Here is a 20,934-nt window from a genome sequence, read left to right as displayed (position 1 = left end):
AACCTTAGATTGCGAGTCGACGCTGTAAGAGAAAGAGAAATGTGCATTGTCAGTGCTAACTTTACGATACTGTAGTAACGCTAAAATCCGTAGTTCGTTTCCCCGCAGTGAAGAGATTACATATTTCATTTGTAGTTTTATACAGAGAAAACCAGTACCAAAAAATAGGATTAAAAAAAAGTCGTTTAGCTAAATATTAAAAACATTTTTGCTTTAACGGTGATGTTTTTCTTTTATATTTTTAGTTTTACTTGGCTGTAGCAACAGACGTTTATAATTATTTTTTTATTTGCTCTTTATTAAATAAAAGATAGCCCACGGTTATCTATGCAAGCGGTACCTAATTTTGAAGTGATAGAATAGAGAAAAAACAGCTAGTCAACGCTATCCATCGCCAACTCATGAACTACTCTAATTCAACAGTAGGATTTAACAGTCACTCTTATAACGCAAGAACAGTCATTTAATGCGTTTCATGACTTCATTTTCCTAAACAGCGTGTAAACCAATGAATCTCTGAATCACGGTTTGGCGCGTTAACCACGCGACTAATTTTTCATTTATTTCGTTTTATATTATTTTTCCTTTTAGTAAATGCCAATCAAAATTGGAAAACATTCGAATCGATGATTTCAATTAAAAGGAGAGTTATTAAAATAATTCTAATATGCTGTCAAACACAAATTAACACAGATTTTATGCGTCTATTTTCATGCTGTTACTGGTTCAGGAAGCTCAGTCTCTTCAACTGGACCTTCTGTCTGATATTTGGTCAGTCTATAAGAAAAGATATGAATGAAAAGAATTGAAAAGTATATTTCAAAATATGAGTAAAAAGTTACTGTTTTATATACATTTCCAAAAATATTCTTCAATTCTATCTCAAACACAAGATAGATAGAGCTTTAAGCATTAATCACAAACATCGGATGTTGACTGTTCAGGCTTGTTAGCTTTGTTCAGAAATACTACGCAACATTTTTCATCCTTCTCTGACTGAATAATAAAGTCAGGGATTCTTTAAAACACTTTAGATACGTCTTTAACTAAATAATAATAAGCCAAGGCTTCTATATAAGAACTAGCATCTTTCTATGACTGATAATAAAGTCACAGCTTCTTTGAAACACTTTGAATCAACAGGTGGTAAAAACTTTGTTTAAAACATGAAAGGAGGTTTATTAGTTATTTCCTGAAATAAACTCACACCTATATTAGATATAAGTAAAAAATATCCGTATCTAGTTCGGATTTCATAGGCTCCTTACAATTCATAAAGGTCTCAGTGTACCAACAAAACTCCTTCATTATCTCCAGTAACATTCTACTGTAATAGGGTCACTACCCGAGAAACAAAATCTTTTAGACATTCGCCCATAATACTTAAGCACGCGGGCCTAATTTACGTTTATAATTCAATTAGGGAAATGATGAAACTTCACGTAAAATATGTTAAATAATTGAGTGATATCTTAAATGTTGTTGTTGTTATTGTTGTTGTTCTATATCTTAAAAGTAAATCTGAAACCAACCTAAATTATTTTAAGTCTTTAAACATGTAACTAAATAACCAAGTGGAAAATTGGACAACCAAATTACAAAGTAAACTTGAGAATAATTTTGCAGTTATTTGAAACATCAAGAACTAAACTTTAAATTCTCACATAATCCTAACAACAACAAAACATTCCAACTTTATTTTATAACAAACTAAATCAGAGTATGGACTGATGACAGTCTTTTGTTTTGATTTTATTAAACACAAAGTTGAACAATCGGTCACCTGTATTGTAGTGACCGCAGGTATTGAATCCTCATTTTTATAATTATAAGCCCTCCAGCTTATCACTAAACAGCCGAATGGGGAAAAAAAAACGTGCCACAATCATATATTCACAATAAAAAGTGAACTTGAGAATGTTGTTCTCTAAATTCATATTTATTAGAAAATATTCACTTTTAATACTTCAACACTGTTACTGTTATGGTTTATTATAAATCAAAAATAAAAGCTCACTTACATCTCTGGGTTCTCTATATCCAGTACTGTGTCAGGAAGTTGTCTGTTAAATGTTTCTGGTAAAAGGAAGACCATAATGGCTGCTATTATTGACAGAACACCATAGATTACTGAAGGTACAGCGACGTGCGTGGATTTACTCTAAAGTAGAATATAGAAGGACTTATTGTGACTTATTCTTAAACTTATAAATAAATTAGGAACTTTAAAAACAAGTCATCTCTTAAATGTACAATTACTTTACAAAGACAATATAAGTTTAATTTATATAATTTTTGTTTTTAAAACTATATTGTTACAAATGCATTTCTTGTCAAATAGCGAAGGAATATAAACGATCTGACAAGCTGTTAAACACTGTTATTTTAAACAACACTTCACTGTGTTTGGAACTTTTGCAATGAAATAACATATGTTATAATTCCGGACGGATTACTTAGTTTCTATCGTGTCTAATTCATTTATATACAACATCGCAGTAAGGTCGACTTCATAATAAACCAAAGTGTATTTCACAGTTACAAACTGGGCGAAATAATATATTTATTACTATTATCACTATTCAGTTACTAAGAAACGACGTATTAAGTAAAAAAAATGAAATTTTCATTTTGAAAAATTATTAGTTATTTATGTTTTCAAAATGTTATTTTACCTGCTATTCAAAAAGTGTTTTCACAACATTTTATTTTGTGATTAAAGGTTGTGTTTTATAAGTCACTAATAACACAAAAAGGTAATTATTACAAAACTTCTGTTACATATTATATTACTCATCCAGTAATAACTTTCACCGAAGAAATGAATTAGCGACTGTGGCTAAACGAGGAACACCTCTTTTTCTTAACATTTGTAAAAAGCAGTGTGACAGCAAGGTTTTCAAATGCTCATGCAAATACTATTGTACAATCTGGACTAATACTGTAAGATGAATGATGAAGGTTTTCCCTACAAATATCAGTAACGAAACGGAAGTAAAATTACAGGATAAACTCTAAGATAAATTCTAAGAAGAGTTGTTTCAGTATAACAAAAAGTGGCATTGCAGGATGATCTATAATAAACAGAGATTTTCAAGCGATCATTATTGTTCTACGAACACCAGATCATATAATCTGCACTCTTTGAAACATATATTACTTTTATCAAATTTTAATAAAATTACACACAAAACATATTAAAAGTGTAATTGCGTCAACTGTGTTTCATAACTGCCAGTATTTATTGTGAACTTTTGTTTATTTTTTCTTATACTTAAAGCATGAAAAACATTGCCAGATAGTCTCCACATGTAAAATGATTAAAACCTATAACATGATGCGCTTTCTAAAGGTTTGCTTGTTTCAAATTTAGTGCAAAGCTACACGACAGCTATCTGCGCAAGCCGTCCCTAATTTACCAGTGTAAGACTACAGGGAAAGTAGCTAGTCATCACCTCGGGCTACCAACTCTTGGACTACTCTCTTACCAACGAATAATGGGACTGGCCGTCACATAATAATGCCCCGACTGCTGAAAGGGCGAGCATGTTTGGTGTGATGGAGATTCGAGCCCGCTAACTTCAAATTATGTGTCAAATGCCTTAACCATCTGACCACGCCGGGACCTTTCTTTTTCAGAGAAAAACTGTATATAGATACATTACTAGTATTTTAAGTTATATCACTTGAATACTTGTTTTGTTTAGCGATAAGCTAAAGAATTGTTTGTCTAGCAATTTTTATGCCGAGAGGATCCAACACTAAATTATAGTACTACAAGTTCTAAAATGTAACCCTAAGAATCGACTAGTTTCTATTTATCCTATTTATAATTTAATTTAATTTCTATTACACGTGTTTGTTTGTTTGTTTTGAATTTCGCGCAAAGCTACTCGAGGGCTTTCTGCACTAGCCATCCATAATTTATAAGTGTAAGACTAGAGGGAAGGCAGCTAGTCATCACCATTTACCGCAAACTCTTGAGCTACTACTTACCAACGAATAGTGGGATTGACAGTTACATTATAACGCCCCCACTGCTGAAAGGGCGAGCATGTTTGGTGTAACGGGGATTCAAACCCGCGAACCCCATGCCGAGCTGTATTACATGTGCTTATTTGATTTAATTTACATTATGGTCACTTTGTCATGTAAAATTTGTAACACATGAAAAATGAATTCGTATATCAGTCATAGGTGGTCAGTGGTTCTTCATTAACATAATTAATGTCTGGTGAGAGGCAATACATACTCTGGTATACTTTAATACATAAATGTTTCTTGAACGGCTTGAATTTCTTAAGGTTGTTATAACCCAGTTTGACTAAGAAATCTTTATCTCGGCCTGTATCTACAAGGATGAAACTTAATCCTGGTGTACAAATGTTTATCACAACGTAAGTTTGTTCTAACTCACCAATTCACGGAGAAAAGGAACGATTGCCCCTCCTATCCTTGAACACATGATAGAAATGCCAATCCCCACAGTACGAATAACAGTGGGGAACATTTCTCCTCCATAGAGAAACTTGATACCATCACTAGTGGATATGAACATCTTTCCTATCATACTTAGTGAAATCTTTGTCGCCACCATATCTGTGTTAAATAAATATATACATTTAAAACAACAACATCCCAGTGACCATTAAACTACTGTAGTAAGTTAAATAAAGATATGATACCTTAAAACGTAATTTATATAAATGAATTTTTGACTTTCATAAAGATATCACAGGAAGATATATTCAACATGCAGTCACTGTCATGACTAATGTTAAACATAAGAGTTACAAAGAGTCATGTCAAAATAACTATTATTATTTGCTATAAAAATAAAAAATTAGAAAGACAAAGGACAATTATCTCACAAGATACTTTTATATACTCAAGAGTAACCTTATTTTCATTGAATATTAAGACTAATGTGGATTTTCTTGTAATTAATAAATATAGTTTCAAATGGTTCCAGGTGCTTTAGTTTGTTACACTTTGCTAATGTGAAAGCACTTTAGATCTGTTAAAAGTAATTTCTAGTTTTTGATTAAAAAAAAACCGTCATATTAAAGATAAGGTAAAAGTTTAAAATGCACAATAAAACTGTATTTGGGCTAAAGCCAAAATTAATTTGGGCCAAATACAGTTTTATTGTGTGTTTTGAACACAGATTTTATTTTTATTTATATATTTATTCTTCAAGTTGTCACAATTAAAAATAAAGGTTTCTCACTACTTTTACACGAACCTTCCGGAATAGCAATCACCAGAACACAGGCAATACTAGTAACCACAAAACATACTACGAATGGTGGTTTCCGTTTCACGAACTTTATTAGTAGTGGGGCCGCTACACAAGCGGGGATTTCCACAGCAGCCGAGATAAATAGGTTGATGTACATACTGCTCCCTAGTCTAGCCGAGTCAAAGGTCAAGCCATAGTATAGAAATGATGATACAAAACTATATAGCAAAGCAAAATAATTTTAGTAAAAAATCCTTGACAAGAAAACGGTTGTGGTTGTCGTAGGTTAATGTTTAGTTTTCTATCAGGTACCAACTTTCTTTCGATAGAGCAACACATTATCAAAATTATTTATTTTGCCAATTCACACAAACACACACACACGTACGCGGTCATATTATATAATTTTTTCACACTTCTCAAACTGTTGCGCACTGCACAAGTATCAAGTACGGAAGAGACAAAATATCACTGAAACCGGTTATAAATTCAAAGTCCGCATCCATTGGCTCACTGCTTTATAATCGTGTCTTTTATTCTTTAATAGTCTATAAACGAAGTTATGTAAGTATATTTATAATACAAGTGTGAAATCGTCCTGGTTATTAATACGTTCGGTTCAGTGTAAACAGAAGTCTATTGTAAATACATATCTCGAAGCTGTTACGCTCTGCCCCAGAACGATTGACAAGTCTCTTTCATATATGTCCTGGATATACTGAAGATTACTTGATTTAAAAAAATATTTTAGTTGAGAAACTTTCAATGAAATACATGGTTATAAATTATTTAATATGGACAGTGTAGTACAGAGAGGGGGAGGAGTGGCTGTACATGTAAAGTGTGAATTACATCCTGTTGACGTTGAGAATATCAAAGATAATAGCAAGGAAATTGAATCCATTTGGGTTTTTGTTAGTAGATATCAAGGAAAAAACTCTTAGTAGGAAGCTGTTACAGACCACCAGATGATACTGATGAGATTAGTGAGAAACTTTACAGTGAGATTAAGGTTTCAGATGTTAATTAAGTCGTAATTATGGGCGATTTTACGTTCAGACATATTGACTGGGAAGCATTAGAGTCAAGCTATAAGAAAGAAAGGTTTCCAGAAACTGATCAAAATGAATTTATTCAGCAATTGGTCAAGGAGCCTTATAAAAATAATGTTATTTTAGATTTATCGTTAATGTCTAATAAAGAAATGGTTAAGAGGGTGGAAATTGCAGAACACCTAAACAAAATTGATCATTGTTGTGTTAGATTTGTCTTGCTGCATTTGAAAATCAAGTATAATTTGATTCCAAATTTCAAATAAGCAAATTTTGAAGGGATGCAACAATAACTATCTGTTGTGAATTGGGCAGATACGTTATTCAGAGATACTGAGCTAATGTAGAAAACTTTTGCAAGAGATAAAATGCACAAATGGTGCAAAAGATAAAATGAAAGAAAACCATCAGGAATTTAAATTGATTGGTATTATGGAATATCAAAAAAGTTCGTCAAATATGAAATTCGGTCATTCAAAAGAATGTGTGAAAAATAATTTGGCCGAAAACAAAATTTAACAGTAAGGACTGTTAGAGCTCATTAGGGGTAAACAGAATGTTATAATAGGGATAGGACCCTTGAAGAATGAAAAAGGCTCGTATCTTATGATTATGAAATGCCTAGGTTGTTAAAACTGCTTTCTCTACAGCTTTTACTAATAAAGACTTTAGCAGTATTCCTCATATTGAACAATTAATAACTGAAAACAAAGTTGAACAAGACAATTGCATAAACCTTGGGCTTGATAAAATAAAATTGGGAAGTTTAAAGAATAATAAGACTCTTGGGCCAGATAATATTTCCCCAAAGGCTTTAAAGGAGGTCAAGGATTGGATATGTGAACCATTTGTCAAAAGTGAATAGTGAACAAGTACCAGCAAATTCGAAATAAGCTAATGTCTCTGCTGTCTTCAGGTTAGGTAATAGAATTTGTTCCAGTAATTATAGGTCTATTAGTCTTACATTAGTTGTGGAAAAATTTTTAAAACGTTTAATAAAAGAAACAATGCAAAGTCATTTAACAAAGTTATCCCTGAAGATAATGGAGTAGGTTTGGTGTATCTGGATTTTCAAAAAGCGTTTGACAATGTGCAATATAAAATGTTTGAAAACAAACTTATCTCTAAAGGTGTAAGAAATAAGTTAATTTATTGCATAAAAAATTTGCTAGGTGTAAGAAAGCAGAGGGTTATTACAAATAAAGTTGGGTCAAACTGGATTAATTTTCAACCAAGGTACCACAGGGCTCAGTCTTAGTACTATTGCTCTATTGATTTGTATTAATCACATAGATGAAGGAATGGTAAAAAAATTACTTAAAGTTAGTAATGATATCAAGGTTTTGGATGTTGTTCCCTGTGAAAAGGATGCTGTTGCTTTACAAAAGGATTTAAATCATTTAAGGAGTTGAGCAAATAAATGGCAGACGAGTTTCATTTATGATAAATGCAAAATAATGCATGTGGTTTATTATAATTAGAATTTTAAGAATAATTTGGATGGTATTAACCTTAACAGTGTCATGAAAGAAAAGAATCTCGGTATAATGGTTGATTAGTCTTTTAAGCCATCCAAGCAGTGTGCTGTTGCTAGTGGTAGAGCAAATTGGATTTTAGGTTGTATCTACATATATAGATATACAAGTATAGGTTTAATTAAGATAGAAGTCGTCTTCAGTAAAGACAATTTTATTTCTCAAATAGGGTTTTTTACCTATAGAATGGGTTGCTTTTGGATGTTGTGGAAGCAATAAATTTGAGTGAATTTAAAAGAAAGCTGGATATATGGATGATAAGGATGAATTTAATTTTTTAAGTGTATTTATTTAATAGTTTTAGTTTGGCATAGAGGATGGAACAGTGAGAATGATCAACACGTCATTTGTTGTCCATACACATTATCGTATGTCATGTAAAAATTAACTGAAGTTATTCAAATCATTTCATCTTGATAAATATGTTGAGCTTGTATACTTTGGTTGATTTTATTTAATAATAATTTCACCTAACTAATCATGACAGTACATTTAAATACTCACTAAGGTATTAATGAAATAAAGATATGAGGAGTTTTGAAATATATAAACTCAAGTTCAGTGATTTTAATCATTTCTAACTTTCAAATTATCGTTCTCATCTGACAGTAGAAATCCATCATGTCTGGGTAAACTTGACACATTTTACATTGATGATATTTAGTAATAGTAACTTTTCAAATCTCACAAAAAAGAAGCCATAAGACTATCAACAGGAAAACTTGTAGTTCTTCAGAACAAGAGTTCTTCGTTGTCGAGAAAATAAATTTACACACATGTTGATACTAAAAACAAAACAAAAACAGTTACTAGTAAATTAAATTAAAATGTTTTAAGAGCAACAAACTTGTTTAAAAACCAGGAACAGTAAGTAAGAATCAGAACAGGCTATACTTAAAGATTCTCATTCATGAAACAACGGTTGTGGTAACAAGAAATAAACTATGTATATTTTTTTAAAAAAACGACACTAATATTCTGTTTATCTATTCATTTATTGGAGTGATAAAAAGTGAGGTAATAAAGAGAAGTTTCCATAGTAATGTGGTAAACTTAACATTGCATCACGTTGAGTCTAGTGTGGTAATAAAATGAGGTTTCTAAATGTAACCATAGTAACCAGTGAAGTTCTCCAGAATATTTCGTATATCATACTGGTTATAGTGTTCAAGGTTTTATTCATTCGAAGAGAACAAACAACTTCAATATTACTGACTACATCGGGATTAAAATCATCAATCATGCCACAAATTACAAAAGTTTCTTATCTGTGGATTAATGTTGATTTATGCCACACAAACAATATTATCATAAATATAAAAATTAATATTTAACACTTTACATTATTAATACCAACAACGTTTCAATGTTATGTTTGACAATGTATCACCAATTCAATCATCTAGAGAAATATGCTCACGTGTTACATCAACGCACGTATTCAGTGATGTCGAGAAACCCACTTGTAGAGAAATATATATGCAAAAACGGCTCGTTTGGGTTGAGAAAATATTTTACGTAGAAGAGCGAACAACGTTTCGACCTTCTTCGGTCATCGTAAAGTTCACAAAGAAAGAGGTAACTGACCGGAAGCTGACCACATGTTTGAAAGGGGTTGTGTAACTGAGTGTCGGAATGTAGAGGGCGGTATTAGATGTTTGAATATATAATTTTATTTATTTTATTATATTAATATAGGTATAAAGGCGTTCCTTTAAATATTCCGACACTCAGTTACACAACCCCTTTAAACATGTGGTCAGCTTCCGGTCAGTTACCTCTTTCTTTGTGAACCTGACGATTACCGAAGAAGGTCGAAACGTTGTTCGCTCTTCCATGTAAAATATTTTCTCAACCCAAACAAGCCGTTTTTGCTTATAAACAACGCACGTATTGTCGAAGAATACTCACAAAACAAACATTATTTCTATTGTTATACGTCGCAGCCGTGGAGTCCTGAACAAGTCCAGTGAAGTTAACGTTGATTTTGTTTTCTTTTCCTAAAGTTTGATGAAAACAGAAATAACAAGTAGTAATTATTTACTTTAATTTCAGTGGTTTGAAGATTTGACCGTGAAAAATAATTGAGCTAACGATGATTTCTAGATATTCATTAAAAAGAATCGCTTAGTTTCTGTCAAAATATTTAATTTTTATAGCAGATGGCAACTTGCCACCTGTTGGTGGTTGAGAAGTTGTATATTATACAGACAAATAGAAGGTACAGAATATGTAATTAGAGCCTGAACAAAGTTTAACGCTTCTTCTCCAAAGAAACGTCTTCCTTTGTTTAAGCCAAGATAGCAATGGAACAAGCTGATAGTAAGAGATTGAGTGAGATTTTCATAAGTGAGATTATTTTAAACTTTTGTCTTTAAGATTACTTTTGTTAGTGGTTTCAAATGTCTAATACCTATATCATTGTTTAGCATTTTTCATGTATATATTATATGCTATTTTAATTTTGTAGAATATTTCACAATTTTAGCTAAATATACGATTTTAAGACTGACATTAAACTCGTATGATTTAACAAAATTATTTATACATTGAAAATAATGATAAAGCAAGAACCCCTACTGTAGTATTAATGCAACACAATTATTACAAGTTTTGCTTTTATGACTCTTAGTTAGATCTGTATATCGAATTATTTATATTATTTACTGAAATTAACTTCTATGTCGGTTACTTGCTTTGATCAGTGATCCTTATGTTAATGGATATGTATTTTACAATATGCTACTTCAATAATGTTGTTCTTTCGGTTAGGCTTACCTCCTCTTCTCACCAAGTAATGATGAATCACCTTCAATGAAATGAGCGATATTTTTTTTTTTTAAATCTTTAGCTGGGTGCTTTTCTCTGTTTAACAACAAAGACGCATTAGACTCTCTGCTGTGTCCACCACAGAAAGTCGAGTCCCGGGCCAAGTTCATACTGAGATGAAACAAGGTTTTCAGAGACATTATTCAACTTTAGAAGAATATCTCCATGAGGTAACTATTTTGATTAGACAAAATTCAAGTGACAGACATCTTTTTTTTAATGCTTCTAATCTTTAAAGACTCAAAGTACACGTTTTGCTACGGAGGTTTCATTTTCTAAAGTTTATCATTATCTTTTATTGGTTTGTTTGTTTTGAATTTCTTGCAAATCTACAAGAGAGCTATCAGCGCTAGCCGTCCCTGCTTTACCAGTGTAAGAATAAAAGGAAGACAGCTGGTCGTAACCACTCACCGCCAAGTCTTACCACTGAAGAGTGGGATTGACCTGCGCTTTTTACGCCACCATAGCTTAAAGGTCGAGCATGTTTGGTGTGACAGGGATTCGAATCCGCGACGGCCCAAACTGACTGGACATGAAATATATCTTTTATCGTTATCGAGTATGAGCTAAAGATGTCTCTCAAAGAATTTATGATTTCCCTAACTTTTGAGACGTGTAACTACATTTCAGGAGAAAGTAGTTGAATCGAGCGAATGAAGTTATGATACTGTGTTGGATTATTTTAATTAATATGTTGATATTAGTGGTTAAAGTGTGTTTTTCTTATAGCAAAGCCACATCGGTCTATCTGCTGCATCTACCAAGGGGAATCGAACCCTTCATTTTAGTGTTGTAAATACTAGCAAGCGAGTATTAATTAAATAAAAAACTGCTATCATACGCCACTGTTTGACTCTTTTTTTAATTTTTATATAGGCTTATTTAGTTCGCTACTATCTTGAAATTAAATTATAGAGGTAATTTAAAGAAAATTAATAAAATGATCCAAAAAATGTTATTATAAATTATTTTATAGTTACGGTTTAAGTTATTCTATCTCTGTCTGATGACTCAACAGCAATCTTCATATATTATGACGCTAAAATCCAGGGTTTAATCCTTACAGTTTGTACAGAACAGTATTGATAATCCACTAACCAGTTTTGCACTTAAAGTGATAGGACAAGAGAAGCGTGCACAAACTTCAGCAAACAGCTCCCCCTCTCACAGTAATCATATGCATACAAACTTCGCCATTTTGATGAGTGTAATACTATTTCTTTATTTGCATGTGATGTACGTGTTTGTACTCGTAAGTTGTATACAAATATATAGTGTGTGTGTGTTTGCTTAACCCTCGATAGCAATAAAAGTGATATTCCTACGCACGCCCTAGGTAAATATGAAAGAAATATTTGTTTAGAATTCTTCTTCAAGTCTTTCATTATATAAATTAATTACCAGTTCAATCTTTGTTTCCAATATCTTCATCGTGTGATCCAGGTTTGAAACACTTAGTTTATTGACACTAAGAAACTTCCTAATGGTATTCTCTGCATCTGTGTACCGCTTCCTTGTAAGAAGCCATCTTGGAGATTCGGGCAGGAACCTAAAATATTAATATATATCTATGGTTACATATTTTATTGAATATATTAGTACTATATCTACAATAGTATTGTCACACGTGTAGTAATACTATTTATACAATAATACTATCATACAAGTATTAATACCATTTATACAGTAATACTGTCACACAAGTATTAATGCTCTTTATACCACAACACTATCACGCATTTATTAATACTATTTTACAATACTATTATCACACGTATAGTAATACTATAATACAATAATATTACCACACATATGACATTAGGATTAATAAAAATAAAGATGGCAGTTGTTACATATTCCAGAAAAAAACCATAAACAACGTAATTATAAACTAGAGTTTTCTAATACTTAACACTAATTCGGTTAGAACAAGACCTGTGGTACAAACACACAGCAATGCTGCTAAAAACTTATACGAGGGCTGTTCAAAAAATACGCGGTCTATTTGAATTGCGCGGCTCCAGTTGGTTCCAGGGGAATCCGCTTGGTGTCGCTAGGTTTGCACAGACCAGCTGATTACGACGCCATTTCCCGATTACAGATATCTTTATTTGTGTATTAGCTACGCGGTTTTAAGTGAAGTGCGATTTTTTCGTTTGGCGGATTTCAGAATGAATGACCAGAAGGAGCAACGACTTGCTGTGAAATTTTGTGTTAAACATGGAAAATCTGCAACTGAAACTTTTGCTATGCTTAACACGGCTTACGGTGATGTTGCTATAAAGCGTACGGCATGTTTCAAGTGGCATGAACGTTTTAAGGATGGTCGACAGTCCTGAAGATGATGAGCGTCCTGGACGTTCGTCCACGTCAACTGACGACCCACACGTCAACAAAATCAACACCCTGGTGCGGGCAAATCGACGTCTGACTGTCAAGGAGCTTGCTGAAGAGTGTGGGATATCAGTTGGTTCTTGTTACGAGATTTTGACCGAAAAATTGAAGATGCGCCGCGTTGCTGCGAAATTCAGCCCTCAGAACTCGTGAGTTTTTGGCCAAACACTCGACCACTGTTCTTCTCCACCCCCCTCCCCTACTCACCTGACCTTGCTCCTTGCAAACTTTTTCTTGTTCCCAAAACTCAAAAGACCCTGGAAAGGAAGAAGATTTGAGACGATTCCCGTAATTAAGGCAAATGCGACGAAGGAGCTGGAGGACATTAGAAAAGAAGCGTACCAGGACTGTTTCAACAAGTGGAAACACCGTTGGGATAAGTGTGTGCGTTGCGGAGGAGAGTACTTTAAAGGGGTCCCAGACCTGTAACTTCTAAATAAAGTACATTTTGTTTTATGACGTCAGTCCGCATATTTTTTGAACAGACCTCGTATATCGTTAATTAAGTATTAACATTGTACAAATGTATCATTCGATGTAAAAATACATAACTGGGTTAAGATATATGATACTGGAATCACTGTCCATTATGAAGGTTAAGACATACAATAATTAATGGTGATTGTAAAAATAGCTTGTTTAATTAGTTCTGTACATACGACAAAATAAGGTGGTTTCCATACTTATTAAATTCAACAATATACACATAAGTTAAGCCTAACATTTTTGTACCCGTACATTGTACATTATTATTAATTTATACCTATAAATCAAAGCTGTTTTCTTGCCATTGTGAATGTTTAATTTAAAACAAACTAGGTATGATAATATTCTAATTAGATAATTATAAATGTATTTACATTTATAGAATTTGATTACACAGCTCGTTAAAACATTCATACAGAACTTTTACACCAGAAAGCATTAACTACTTTTTATTGGAGGGCAGATCGATATTATAAAAAAAACCACCCAACAATACTGTAGTTTGCTTTATTCTTTTAAATACTATTCAACTTTTTGTCCTGTTTCTATAATAATATTATCATCATTAATTATCGTTATTATTGTTTATTATTATTATGTAAATTTTGACATAATGTTTCAAAAGATTAGAAAATATTATCTACTGGTAAAAAGTATAAAGATCTATGGAACAATTACAGTATACTTCAAAATGTTATCGGGTTATATATAACTAATATACCTTATACATATAGTACTGTTCATGTAATATAACAACATGAATGAAGATTAGGCCTGCATGTGTAATTGTTTTTAAGTTCAATTTTTGGACTATCGATCATTCCGAATATCGGTCTGTAAATAGTTTATGAGTTTTGGTGACGTTGCAGTGAATCATTAAAGTAATCAAAATATTTTGCTATAACAATAAATGGTATAAAGCTCTAAACCTATAATTTAGTATTTTATTAATGCTACAAATACTTCTAAAGTAATCAAACTGTGGTACAATTATAAAAACGGTGTTAAGTTTGCTTGCTTTAATGAAAACTACATCCGGCTATCTACTGCGTTTACCGCAGAGAGAGAAATCCCAGATATTAGCGCTGACCTGCTGCATATTGGAAGTTAAGAGTTTTTTGGTTTACGAGATAACAGAACATATTCCCCAACTCACCACCAGGCGATCAACATCGGTAACCAGCTGCATGCAGTTACAGCTTCAAAATACTGCCAGTCTCTGATTAGCCAAGCTAGTCCGGGAAGAATGATTAATCCTATAATCCAACCGAACGAAAATGGAACTGATACCCAAGCTCTATACTCTGGGCTAATCGTTTCCATTACTGCAGAAACAAACCAGAAAAATCCTAGATTACAAAGTGATCTGAATCTGTTTTACGTCATCATACAACTTGGGGGAAGTACTTTTAAATAGTTATTATATGAAATAACGCTGGCTTTCTTAATATATATTATCTCATAAAATAAACAAAAGAAAAATAGAAATTTCATAAGATAAGTTTTATACATTAAAACTAATACCATTAAAATGACAATACTAAATGAAATTTGAAGACACTTAATTCACAATAGAAGACACTAAATTTTGGGAAGAATGAACATCTAAGACAAACAGGGCCCACATTTTGGTAGTGATTATTCAAAATTTCATTTCTGACACCTTTAGTGATAGAAGGTGGTAGAATTATTTTTCACGTACAAGAAAACGAGTTTAAAATATTACAAATATTGGTTACTATAATAACATCATACGGAGATGAACAAGAACAAACTTTCTGTAACTACTTACAAAGACAAACACCTGCATTCTGTATGCTGACCACCCCCATCGCTGAACAAAATCGGGCGATGTAAAAAAATGACAAGTTCGGAACAGCTGCGCCTGCGTAGTTTGAAACAATAATCAGACAAAGGGAACCCAGCAACACAGGACGTCGTCCAAACCTAAGTGATAAATAGTGTAAATTAACAAAAAGAAAAGTCCATAACTTCATAAATAATTAAAAAAAAAGTTATGAGAAAGTCGAGATCCAAAAGTGTGCGTGATCAAAGCTAAAGCAACGTGTTTGAGAATATATTGCCTAATAATTTGTTTTCATACAAATATTGAATTATTCTGGAGCTCACCACATCTTTACGTAAAGTTCACGTCACCAAGTTCATTTGTGTTGTGAATGTGAAAGATGAGATAGAAAGGTGATTAAAATTGGATTAATACGTTTGCAAATTGATCTTCTAATAATTTAGGAGCAACTACTATAGAGGTTATTGTTTTCTTAATGCAATGTTAAATGCTTTTTGTCTACAACGAGGTTTCGAACCCGAATTTTAGAATTTTAAGTCCGTAAACTTACAGCTGATCCACTTAAGGAAGCTTCAAATAGAAGCTAAACTTATTATCTTAAAACGATTTTGGAGATTCAACATGTCGTTATAGTCTATATCACTATGCCCGGTCATGTTCTACCTGACAACCGTGCATCATGACAATAGTCCTTTAACGAAGTTCATGTTACAAAAGACTCTTTCCTATGGATGTTATTCCAACACACTCTACTCCTCCTGAGTACTTTACTTAAATAATCTGGGGTACGAGAATAAGTATAGCTAGTAAATTGATTTGTGTGTTTGTGTATGAACTAGTAGTAATATCCGTTTCATTTTCATATACTTGAGATATGCGACAGTTCAACGAAAGTTATGAAGAACCCATAACCTTTCAGCCTCATTTCCAGGCGGAAATCTCCGTTGGTCCCTAAATTATATTTTATACTGTTGCATGGAGTTTGAATTATTGCGGGTCTTGTTTGAATGGTGCTCTTTCTTAGTGTTGATCTATATTCCGTTGCTTTCAACGGATATGAAAGATGCCTCCATTTGAAAAAGTCTCAATATTAACACATCTTTATCATTTGAGTGTAAAACTATTTTACGTCGGAAAAAAATCTGTTACATACTCTTCATAAAAGCAATAAACTTACAGGGCATTAATTTACTTGAAACTCAAAGAAGGCCAAAATGTAGTTCTGATACATGGTGTTCCATTGAAACTCTGTATCGTTGTGGTTGTCACAAGATTTTCTGAGTCGCATATTGAAAATAAATTTATTTAGTATAAAATAAACTCGATTTTCTCTATGTATTGATACTACATTCTGAAGAATACAAAGTGAAATCGTTCAGACCGCGTCAAGATGTGTTTGTTTATTTCTGAACTTTGCGCAAACCTACACGAGGACTATCTTCGCTGGCCGTCTTAATTTAGCAGTATAAGACTAGAAGGAAGGCAACTAGTCATTACCACCCACTGCAAATTGTTGGTCTACTATTTTACCAATGGATAATGGGATTGACCGCACATTATAACGTCCCCATGGCTGTAAGGGTACGTTTTAGTGTGACGGAGATTCGAATCCGCGATCTTCGGATTACAAGTCGAGCGTCCTAACCACCTGGCCATACTGGGCCTTGTCAGGATGTGAGGCCATTCTCAAATTTAAAAGTGTGAGCTCATTTGTTGTTTGAAATAGCTCATTGTAAACGTACAAGAGAACAAGCTGATGGTTAGAATTACACCAGTCACGTTTTGTAATAATAAAACAAGAACAGTAATGATAATGACTTTAGATTATAATTTCCAATATTTGATGTTATTCTGTCCTATTAAATGTTTTAATTAAAAAGAAGTTTGCTTTATAAAAAGGTAAATCGTCTCTAAAATACTTACTTGTCGCCAAGATGACCAGATATAAATACTCCAAACAACATTCCCAACATAAACACCGTTTGGCTCATGGACACAAGCCATTCACGATCGCAGAATAAGTCCCACTGAAAGATATAAAACTTTAGGTCTAAATGGGAATTCGGGAAGAGGTGAAAATATTTCGGAATATTTCCACCATGAAAAATTAATTAGTTAATGTTGGTAAATGATACGTAAATAAACGTTTAAATACATGTTGGCTGAATTCACACAAAGAAAATTAGACTTCGTATGTATCTACAACAGGTTTTTTTTTTCTTATATTTGTATATATATATTTTTCACGTGACAAACTCAGAATGACAACATCGCTTCTGATGAGTATATTTGTATAAGTATGGAAGTAAGGGAAACTAGATAAAGTTTTGCTTCCCTGTCAACAGTTTAACTTCTCATTGCTGTCAGGGCGCCATAGTAACAACTGCACAACAATGTTTGTAACTTTGAACTTTGTTCACTAATAAGTTTGAAATAAATTATAAAATAAACCATTCTAAGATAATATTAAAAAAGTTAATATATTTTGTATATCAAGTATGGACATAAGTATTTGCTTGTATGCCTTTGGTTCTAGGTTTATTTAATCATATTCTACAAACTTCAAGCTACTCTGATATACAATTTGTCGAAAACTCAGATTCACAGACGCAATTTCTCTCTAAAATAATCGGCGTTAAAAATCTGTCAGGCCGAACGTATTGTTAAGATTTATTTACATCTATAAGGCTTTTAAGCTTAAAGTCAGTATAACTTTTATTTAATTGTTATAATTTTTATACTTTATCATACATTAAGGTTTTTGAAATGTTATTTTGAAAACAATAAAAACAATTTCTTAGAGAATCTGTCTCGTGTTTGATTTATAAATCTGTTTTATTGATTATTCGTGTTGTCCCTGATTATTAAAATTAAAACCTGTCTGATATATAATAAAACAAAGGAATTTAACATTAAAAAAATTGAACACAATTTTGAAACTTTGTTATACTCAGTTGTACATGGTATAGATATGGGATTTACCTTATGGGCTGGCTATTAGTTGGGATTTGTTACAGATCACCAAATAAAACTGAATAAAGTAATGAGAAACTATGGAATCGGATGTTAATGATATTCTGATTATGGGAAATTTTAATTTCATGCTTATAAACTGGGAAATCATGGGGATAAAGAGCTCAGTGTCGTTTTCTACAACAATTTTTTAGGGAACCCAATAAGAACAATTGCATTTTACATTTATTGTTAACCAAAAATATATGGACTTGACATAAAAGTGAGCCACACTTTTATAACTGTGTTATACTCAGGTAAACGTATAACAGGAGTTTCGACAAGATATGTCACTAAATGATAGTGATATATATATTCTGGTTGAGTTTTAGTGAGGAAATGAATGGTTGAAAACAATTGTAATACAATGTGAGAACAATCGTTATTAATTCAAAAGACAAAGACACGTGGTACTTATTACGATGGACTGTTGTCTCTTCACAAAGTTAAGATATTGTCAAACCTTCATGATACTAGGAATTACACTTACTAAATGAAATAATTCTGGTTAAAATGCTTCCATATGACTTGTTATTCTTATACCATACTGATACGATTGTGATAACCATATAATATCTGTACAATCTTGGAAAGACTTATCCTTAACATCTTTAACGAAGTCACTACAAAAAATGTTCTCCATGATCAATAACAAGTATCTCCTATTTGGGAAATGACATGGGAACAAAGGTAAATTTAAACAAGATAGGTTTAACGCATTTAGTTACACGCATAATCTAGACTTGTAAAACACAACAAAATATTTATACAAGGTCTAGAGGACTAGATTAGACACTTTCTTGTGTAGGACTAAAAGGACGAGTGAAAGCTTCAAAACTAGTTTCCTGGATTAGAAGTGATAATTTTACATGTATATTTTTCTCTACAAGTGGGTTTTCTCGTCATCACTGATTAATAATTTGTTTCATAATGTGTTTTGGTTTCAGGTTCATCTGTGTCCTTCTCACTATGGCTACAGAAACCTGGTTGAAACTAATGTTATAACACCTGTTAAAACACCCACGTTTGGTTTCCATGCACTTGGTTGGTATAGCGGAAATAATGTGTTTTGTGATTTCGTGCGTAACCATAAACAAAGCTATACGAAATGGTATGAAAAGAACGCAGTATCACGTACAACAGTTAGGAGAGTAGAAAACAACAAATAAAGCAAAAGTCTTGTTATTAGAGAAACATTCAGTATCGCTTACTCATCTCTCCTTTGAAATCACCAGAGGTCAAAAAATAATTTGTTGAAAGTGAATTTTGAAATAAGTTAGGCAGATGATTTATAGTTTTACGTAGTTTCTTATAAATTTCTTGTCGGTTTATAATGATGGCAATGAACCAAAATGGTTACGTAACACTGTAAACGACAGACAAACGTGTTGAAACTACAGGGTGTTCGGAAAGTCACTGTGCACTTACATATTTATTAACAGACAAAACTACACAGTACCTTTTCGAACACCCTGTAGTTTCTCTGATCTCAAAACGTCTGGCAGTTTCTTCCATTCACTGTTTCAAATGGAGCTGGAGGACAAAAATTGTTGACTACTTCAGTTAAATATTGATTCACAATCACACAAAATCATTCTTCAAATTAATAATTTTGTTTCCGAACTATGAATATCTATAATGTTTCTTATTTCACATATAGCAAGGTAACTCAGATTACCTCGTAAGCGATAAAGTCTGGCGACAGCTTTATAGCTTTATTGAATAAAAGTGGATTTTACGTTGTCAAATTGTATTTCAACTATCAGGTTTAACGTATCATTTTTATACGACTGACGACTGAAAGTTATTACACTGGAAACTTATGAAATGACTTATTTACAGTTTACAGCTCACCTGAGTTATTATTGTGTTGTCTCTAGAGCTGTAATCCCATTTTGTACATGGAACTGTGACATTCTGATCAATAATTACATCCCAGGAATCATTTAACTGTACTAATTTGTATCTGTAACTCTGACACCGGCTGAATTCTTGCTTATTAGTGTCAAACGGTATGGAGACATTCTTCCATCTGGTGACTGTCCAGTTTTCTAATTGGTGTGGTTTGGCACACCAGTGATCAGTATCTGGAGCCAAAAACGGTATGGCCAAAATTTCCCAAGCAGTCGGCATTCCGCGGTATATAAGTAAGATTATTATGTAACACTGAAGTCGTCCTAAGTTACCTATGACGTCAGTGATTTCCATGTTTTATTTTCGTTGTTGTTTTTTGACAAGTTTCTTCCTACTAGAAACACACTATACGCTTTCAGGTTTGACTGGACACAGTTGGTTAAATAAGACACAACTCGACGGTGAGTTTCGTAGTTGTATTGGATCTTTAAAATGAAATCTGAAAAACTCAATAGCGTAGGTCGAGAAGTACATGAAAAAATCATATTTAATAAAACAAACAAAAAATTTAAACTAGAGTAACAAAATCATTGATTGGATAATCACTTAATTCTTTATTTCTCAAATAGGAAATCTAGGATAAGTGTTTCTAGTTTGATAAAACTATTCGTACTTTATAAATAAATCTACAGAATGATCTGTAGTGAGTTGGCCAGGTGGTTA

The 20,934-nt window shown here is 32.5% G+C and overlaps 1 protein-coding gene across 1 annotated transcript; it reads right to left on the bottom strand.

The window, feature by feature from the left end:
* Positions 1-710: 710 nt before the first annotated feature.
* On the bottom strand, positions 711-20,700 carry LOC143251586 (solute carrier family 22 member 6-B-like). Its single transcript, XM_076502858.1, has 10 exons — positions 20,212-20,700; positions 17,269-17,372; positions 15,331-15,485; positions 14,695-14,863; positions 12,060-12,207; positions 9,741-9,829; positions 5,246-5,460; positions 4,418-4,599; positions 2,022-2,161; positions 711-777 (listed from the first exon to the last, which is right to left on the bottom strand). The coding sequence occupies exons 1-10, from the start codon at positions 20,563-20,565 to the stop codon at positions 711-713; spliced, it is 1,623 nt and encodes a 540-aa protein (XP_076358973.1). The 5' UTR covers positions 20,566-20,700.
* Between the last annotated feature and the right edge of the window lie 234 nt (positions 20,701-20,934).

The sequence above is a fragment of the Tachypleus tridentatus genome, chromosome 6, assembly GCF_004210375.1.
Source record: "Tachypleus tridentatus isolate NWPU-2018 chromosome 6, ASM421037v1, whole genome shotgun sequence".
Taxonomy (NCBI): Eukaryota; Metazoa; Arthropoda; class Merostomata; order Xiphosura; family Limulidae; genus Tachypleus; species Tachypleus tridentatus.
Note: the sequence above shows the minus strand (reverse complement) of the source record. Positions and strands in the feature narration are given on the sequence as shown.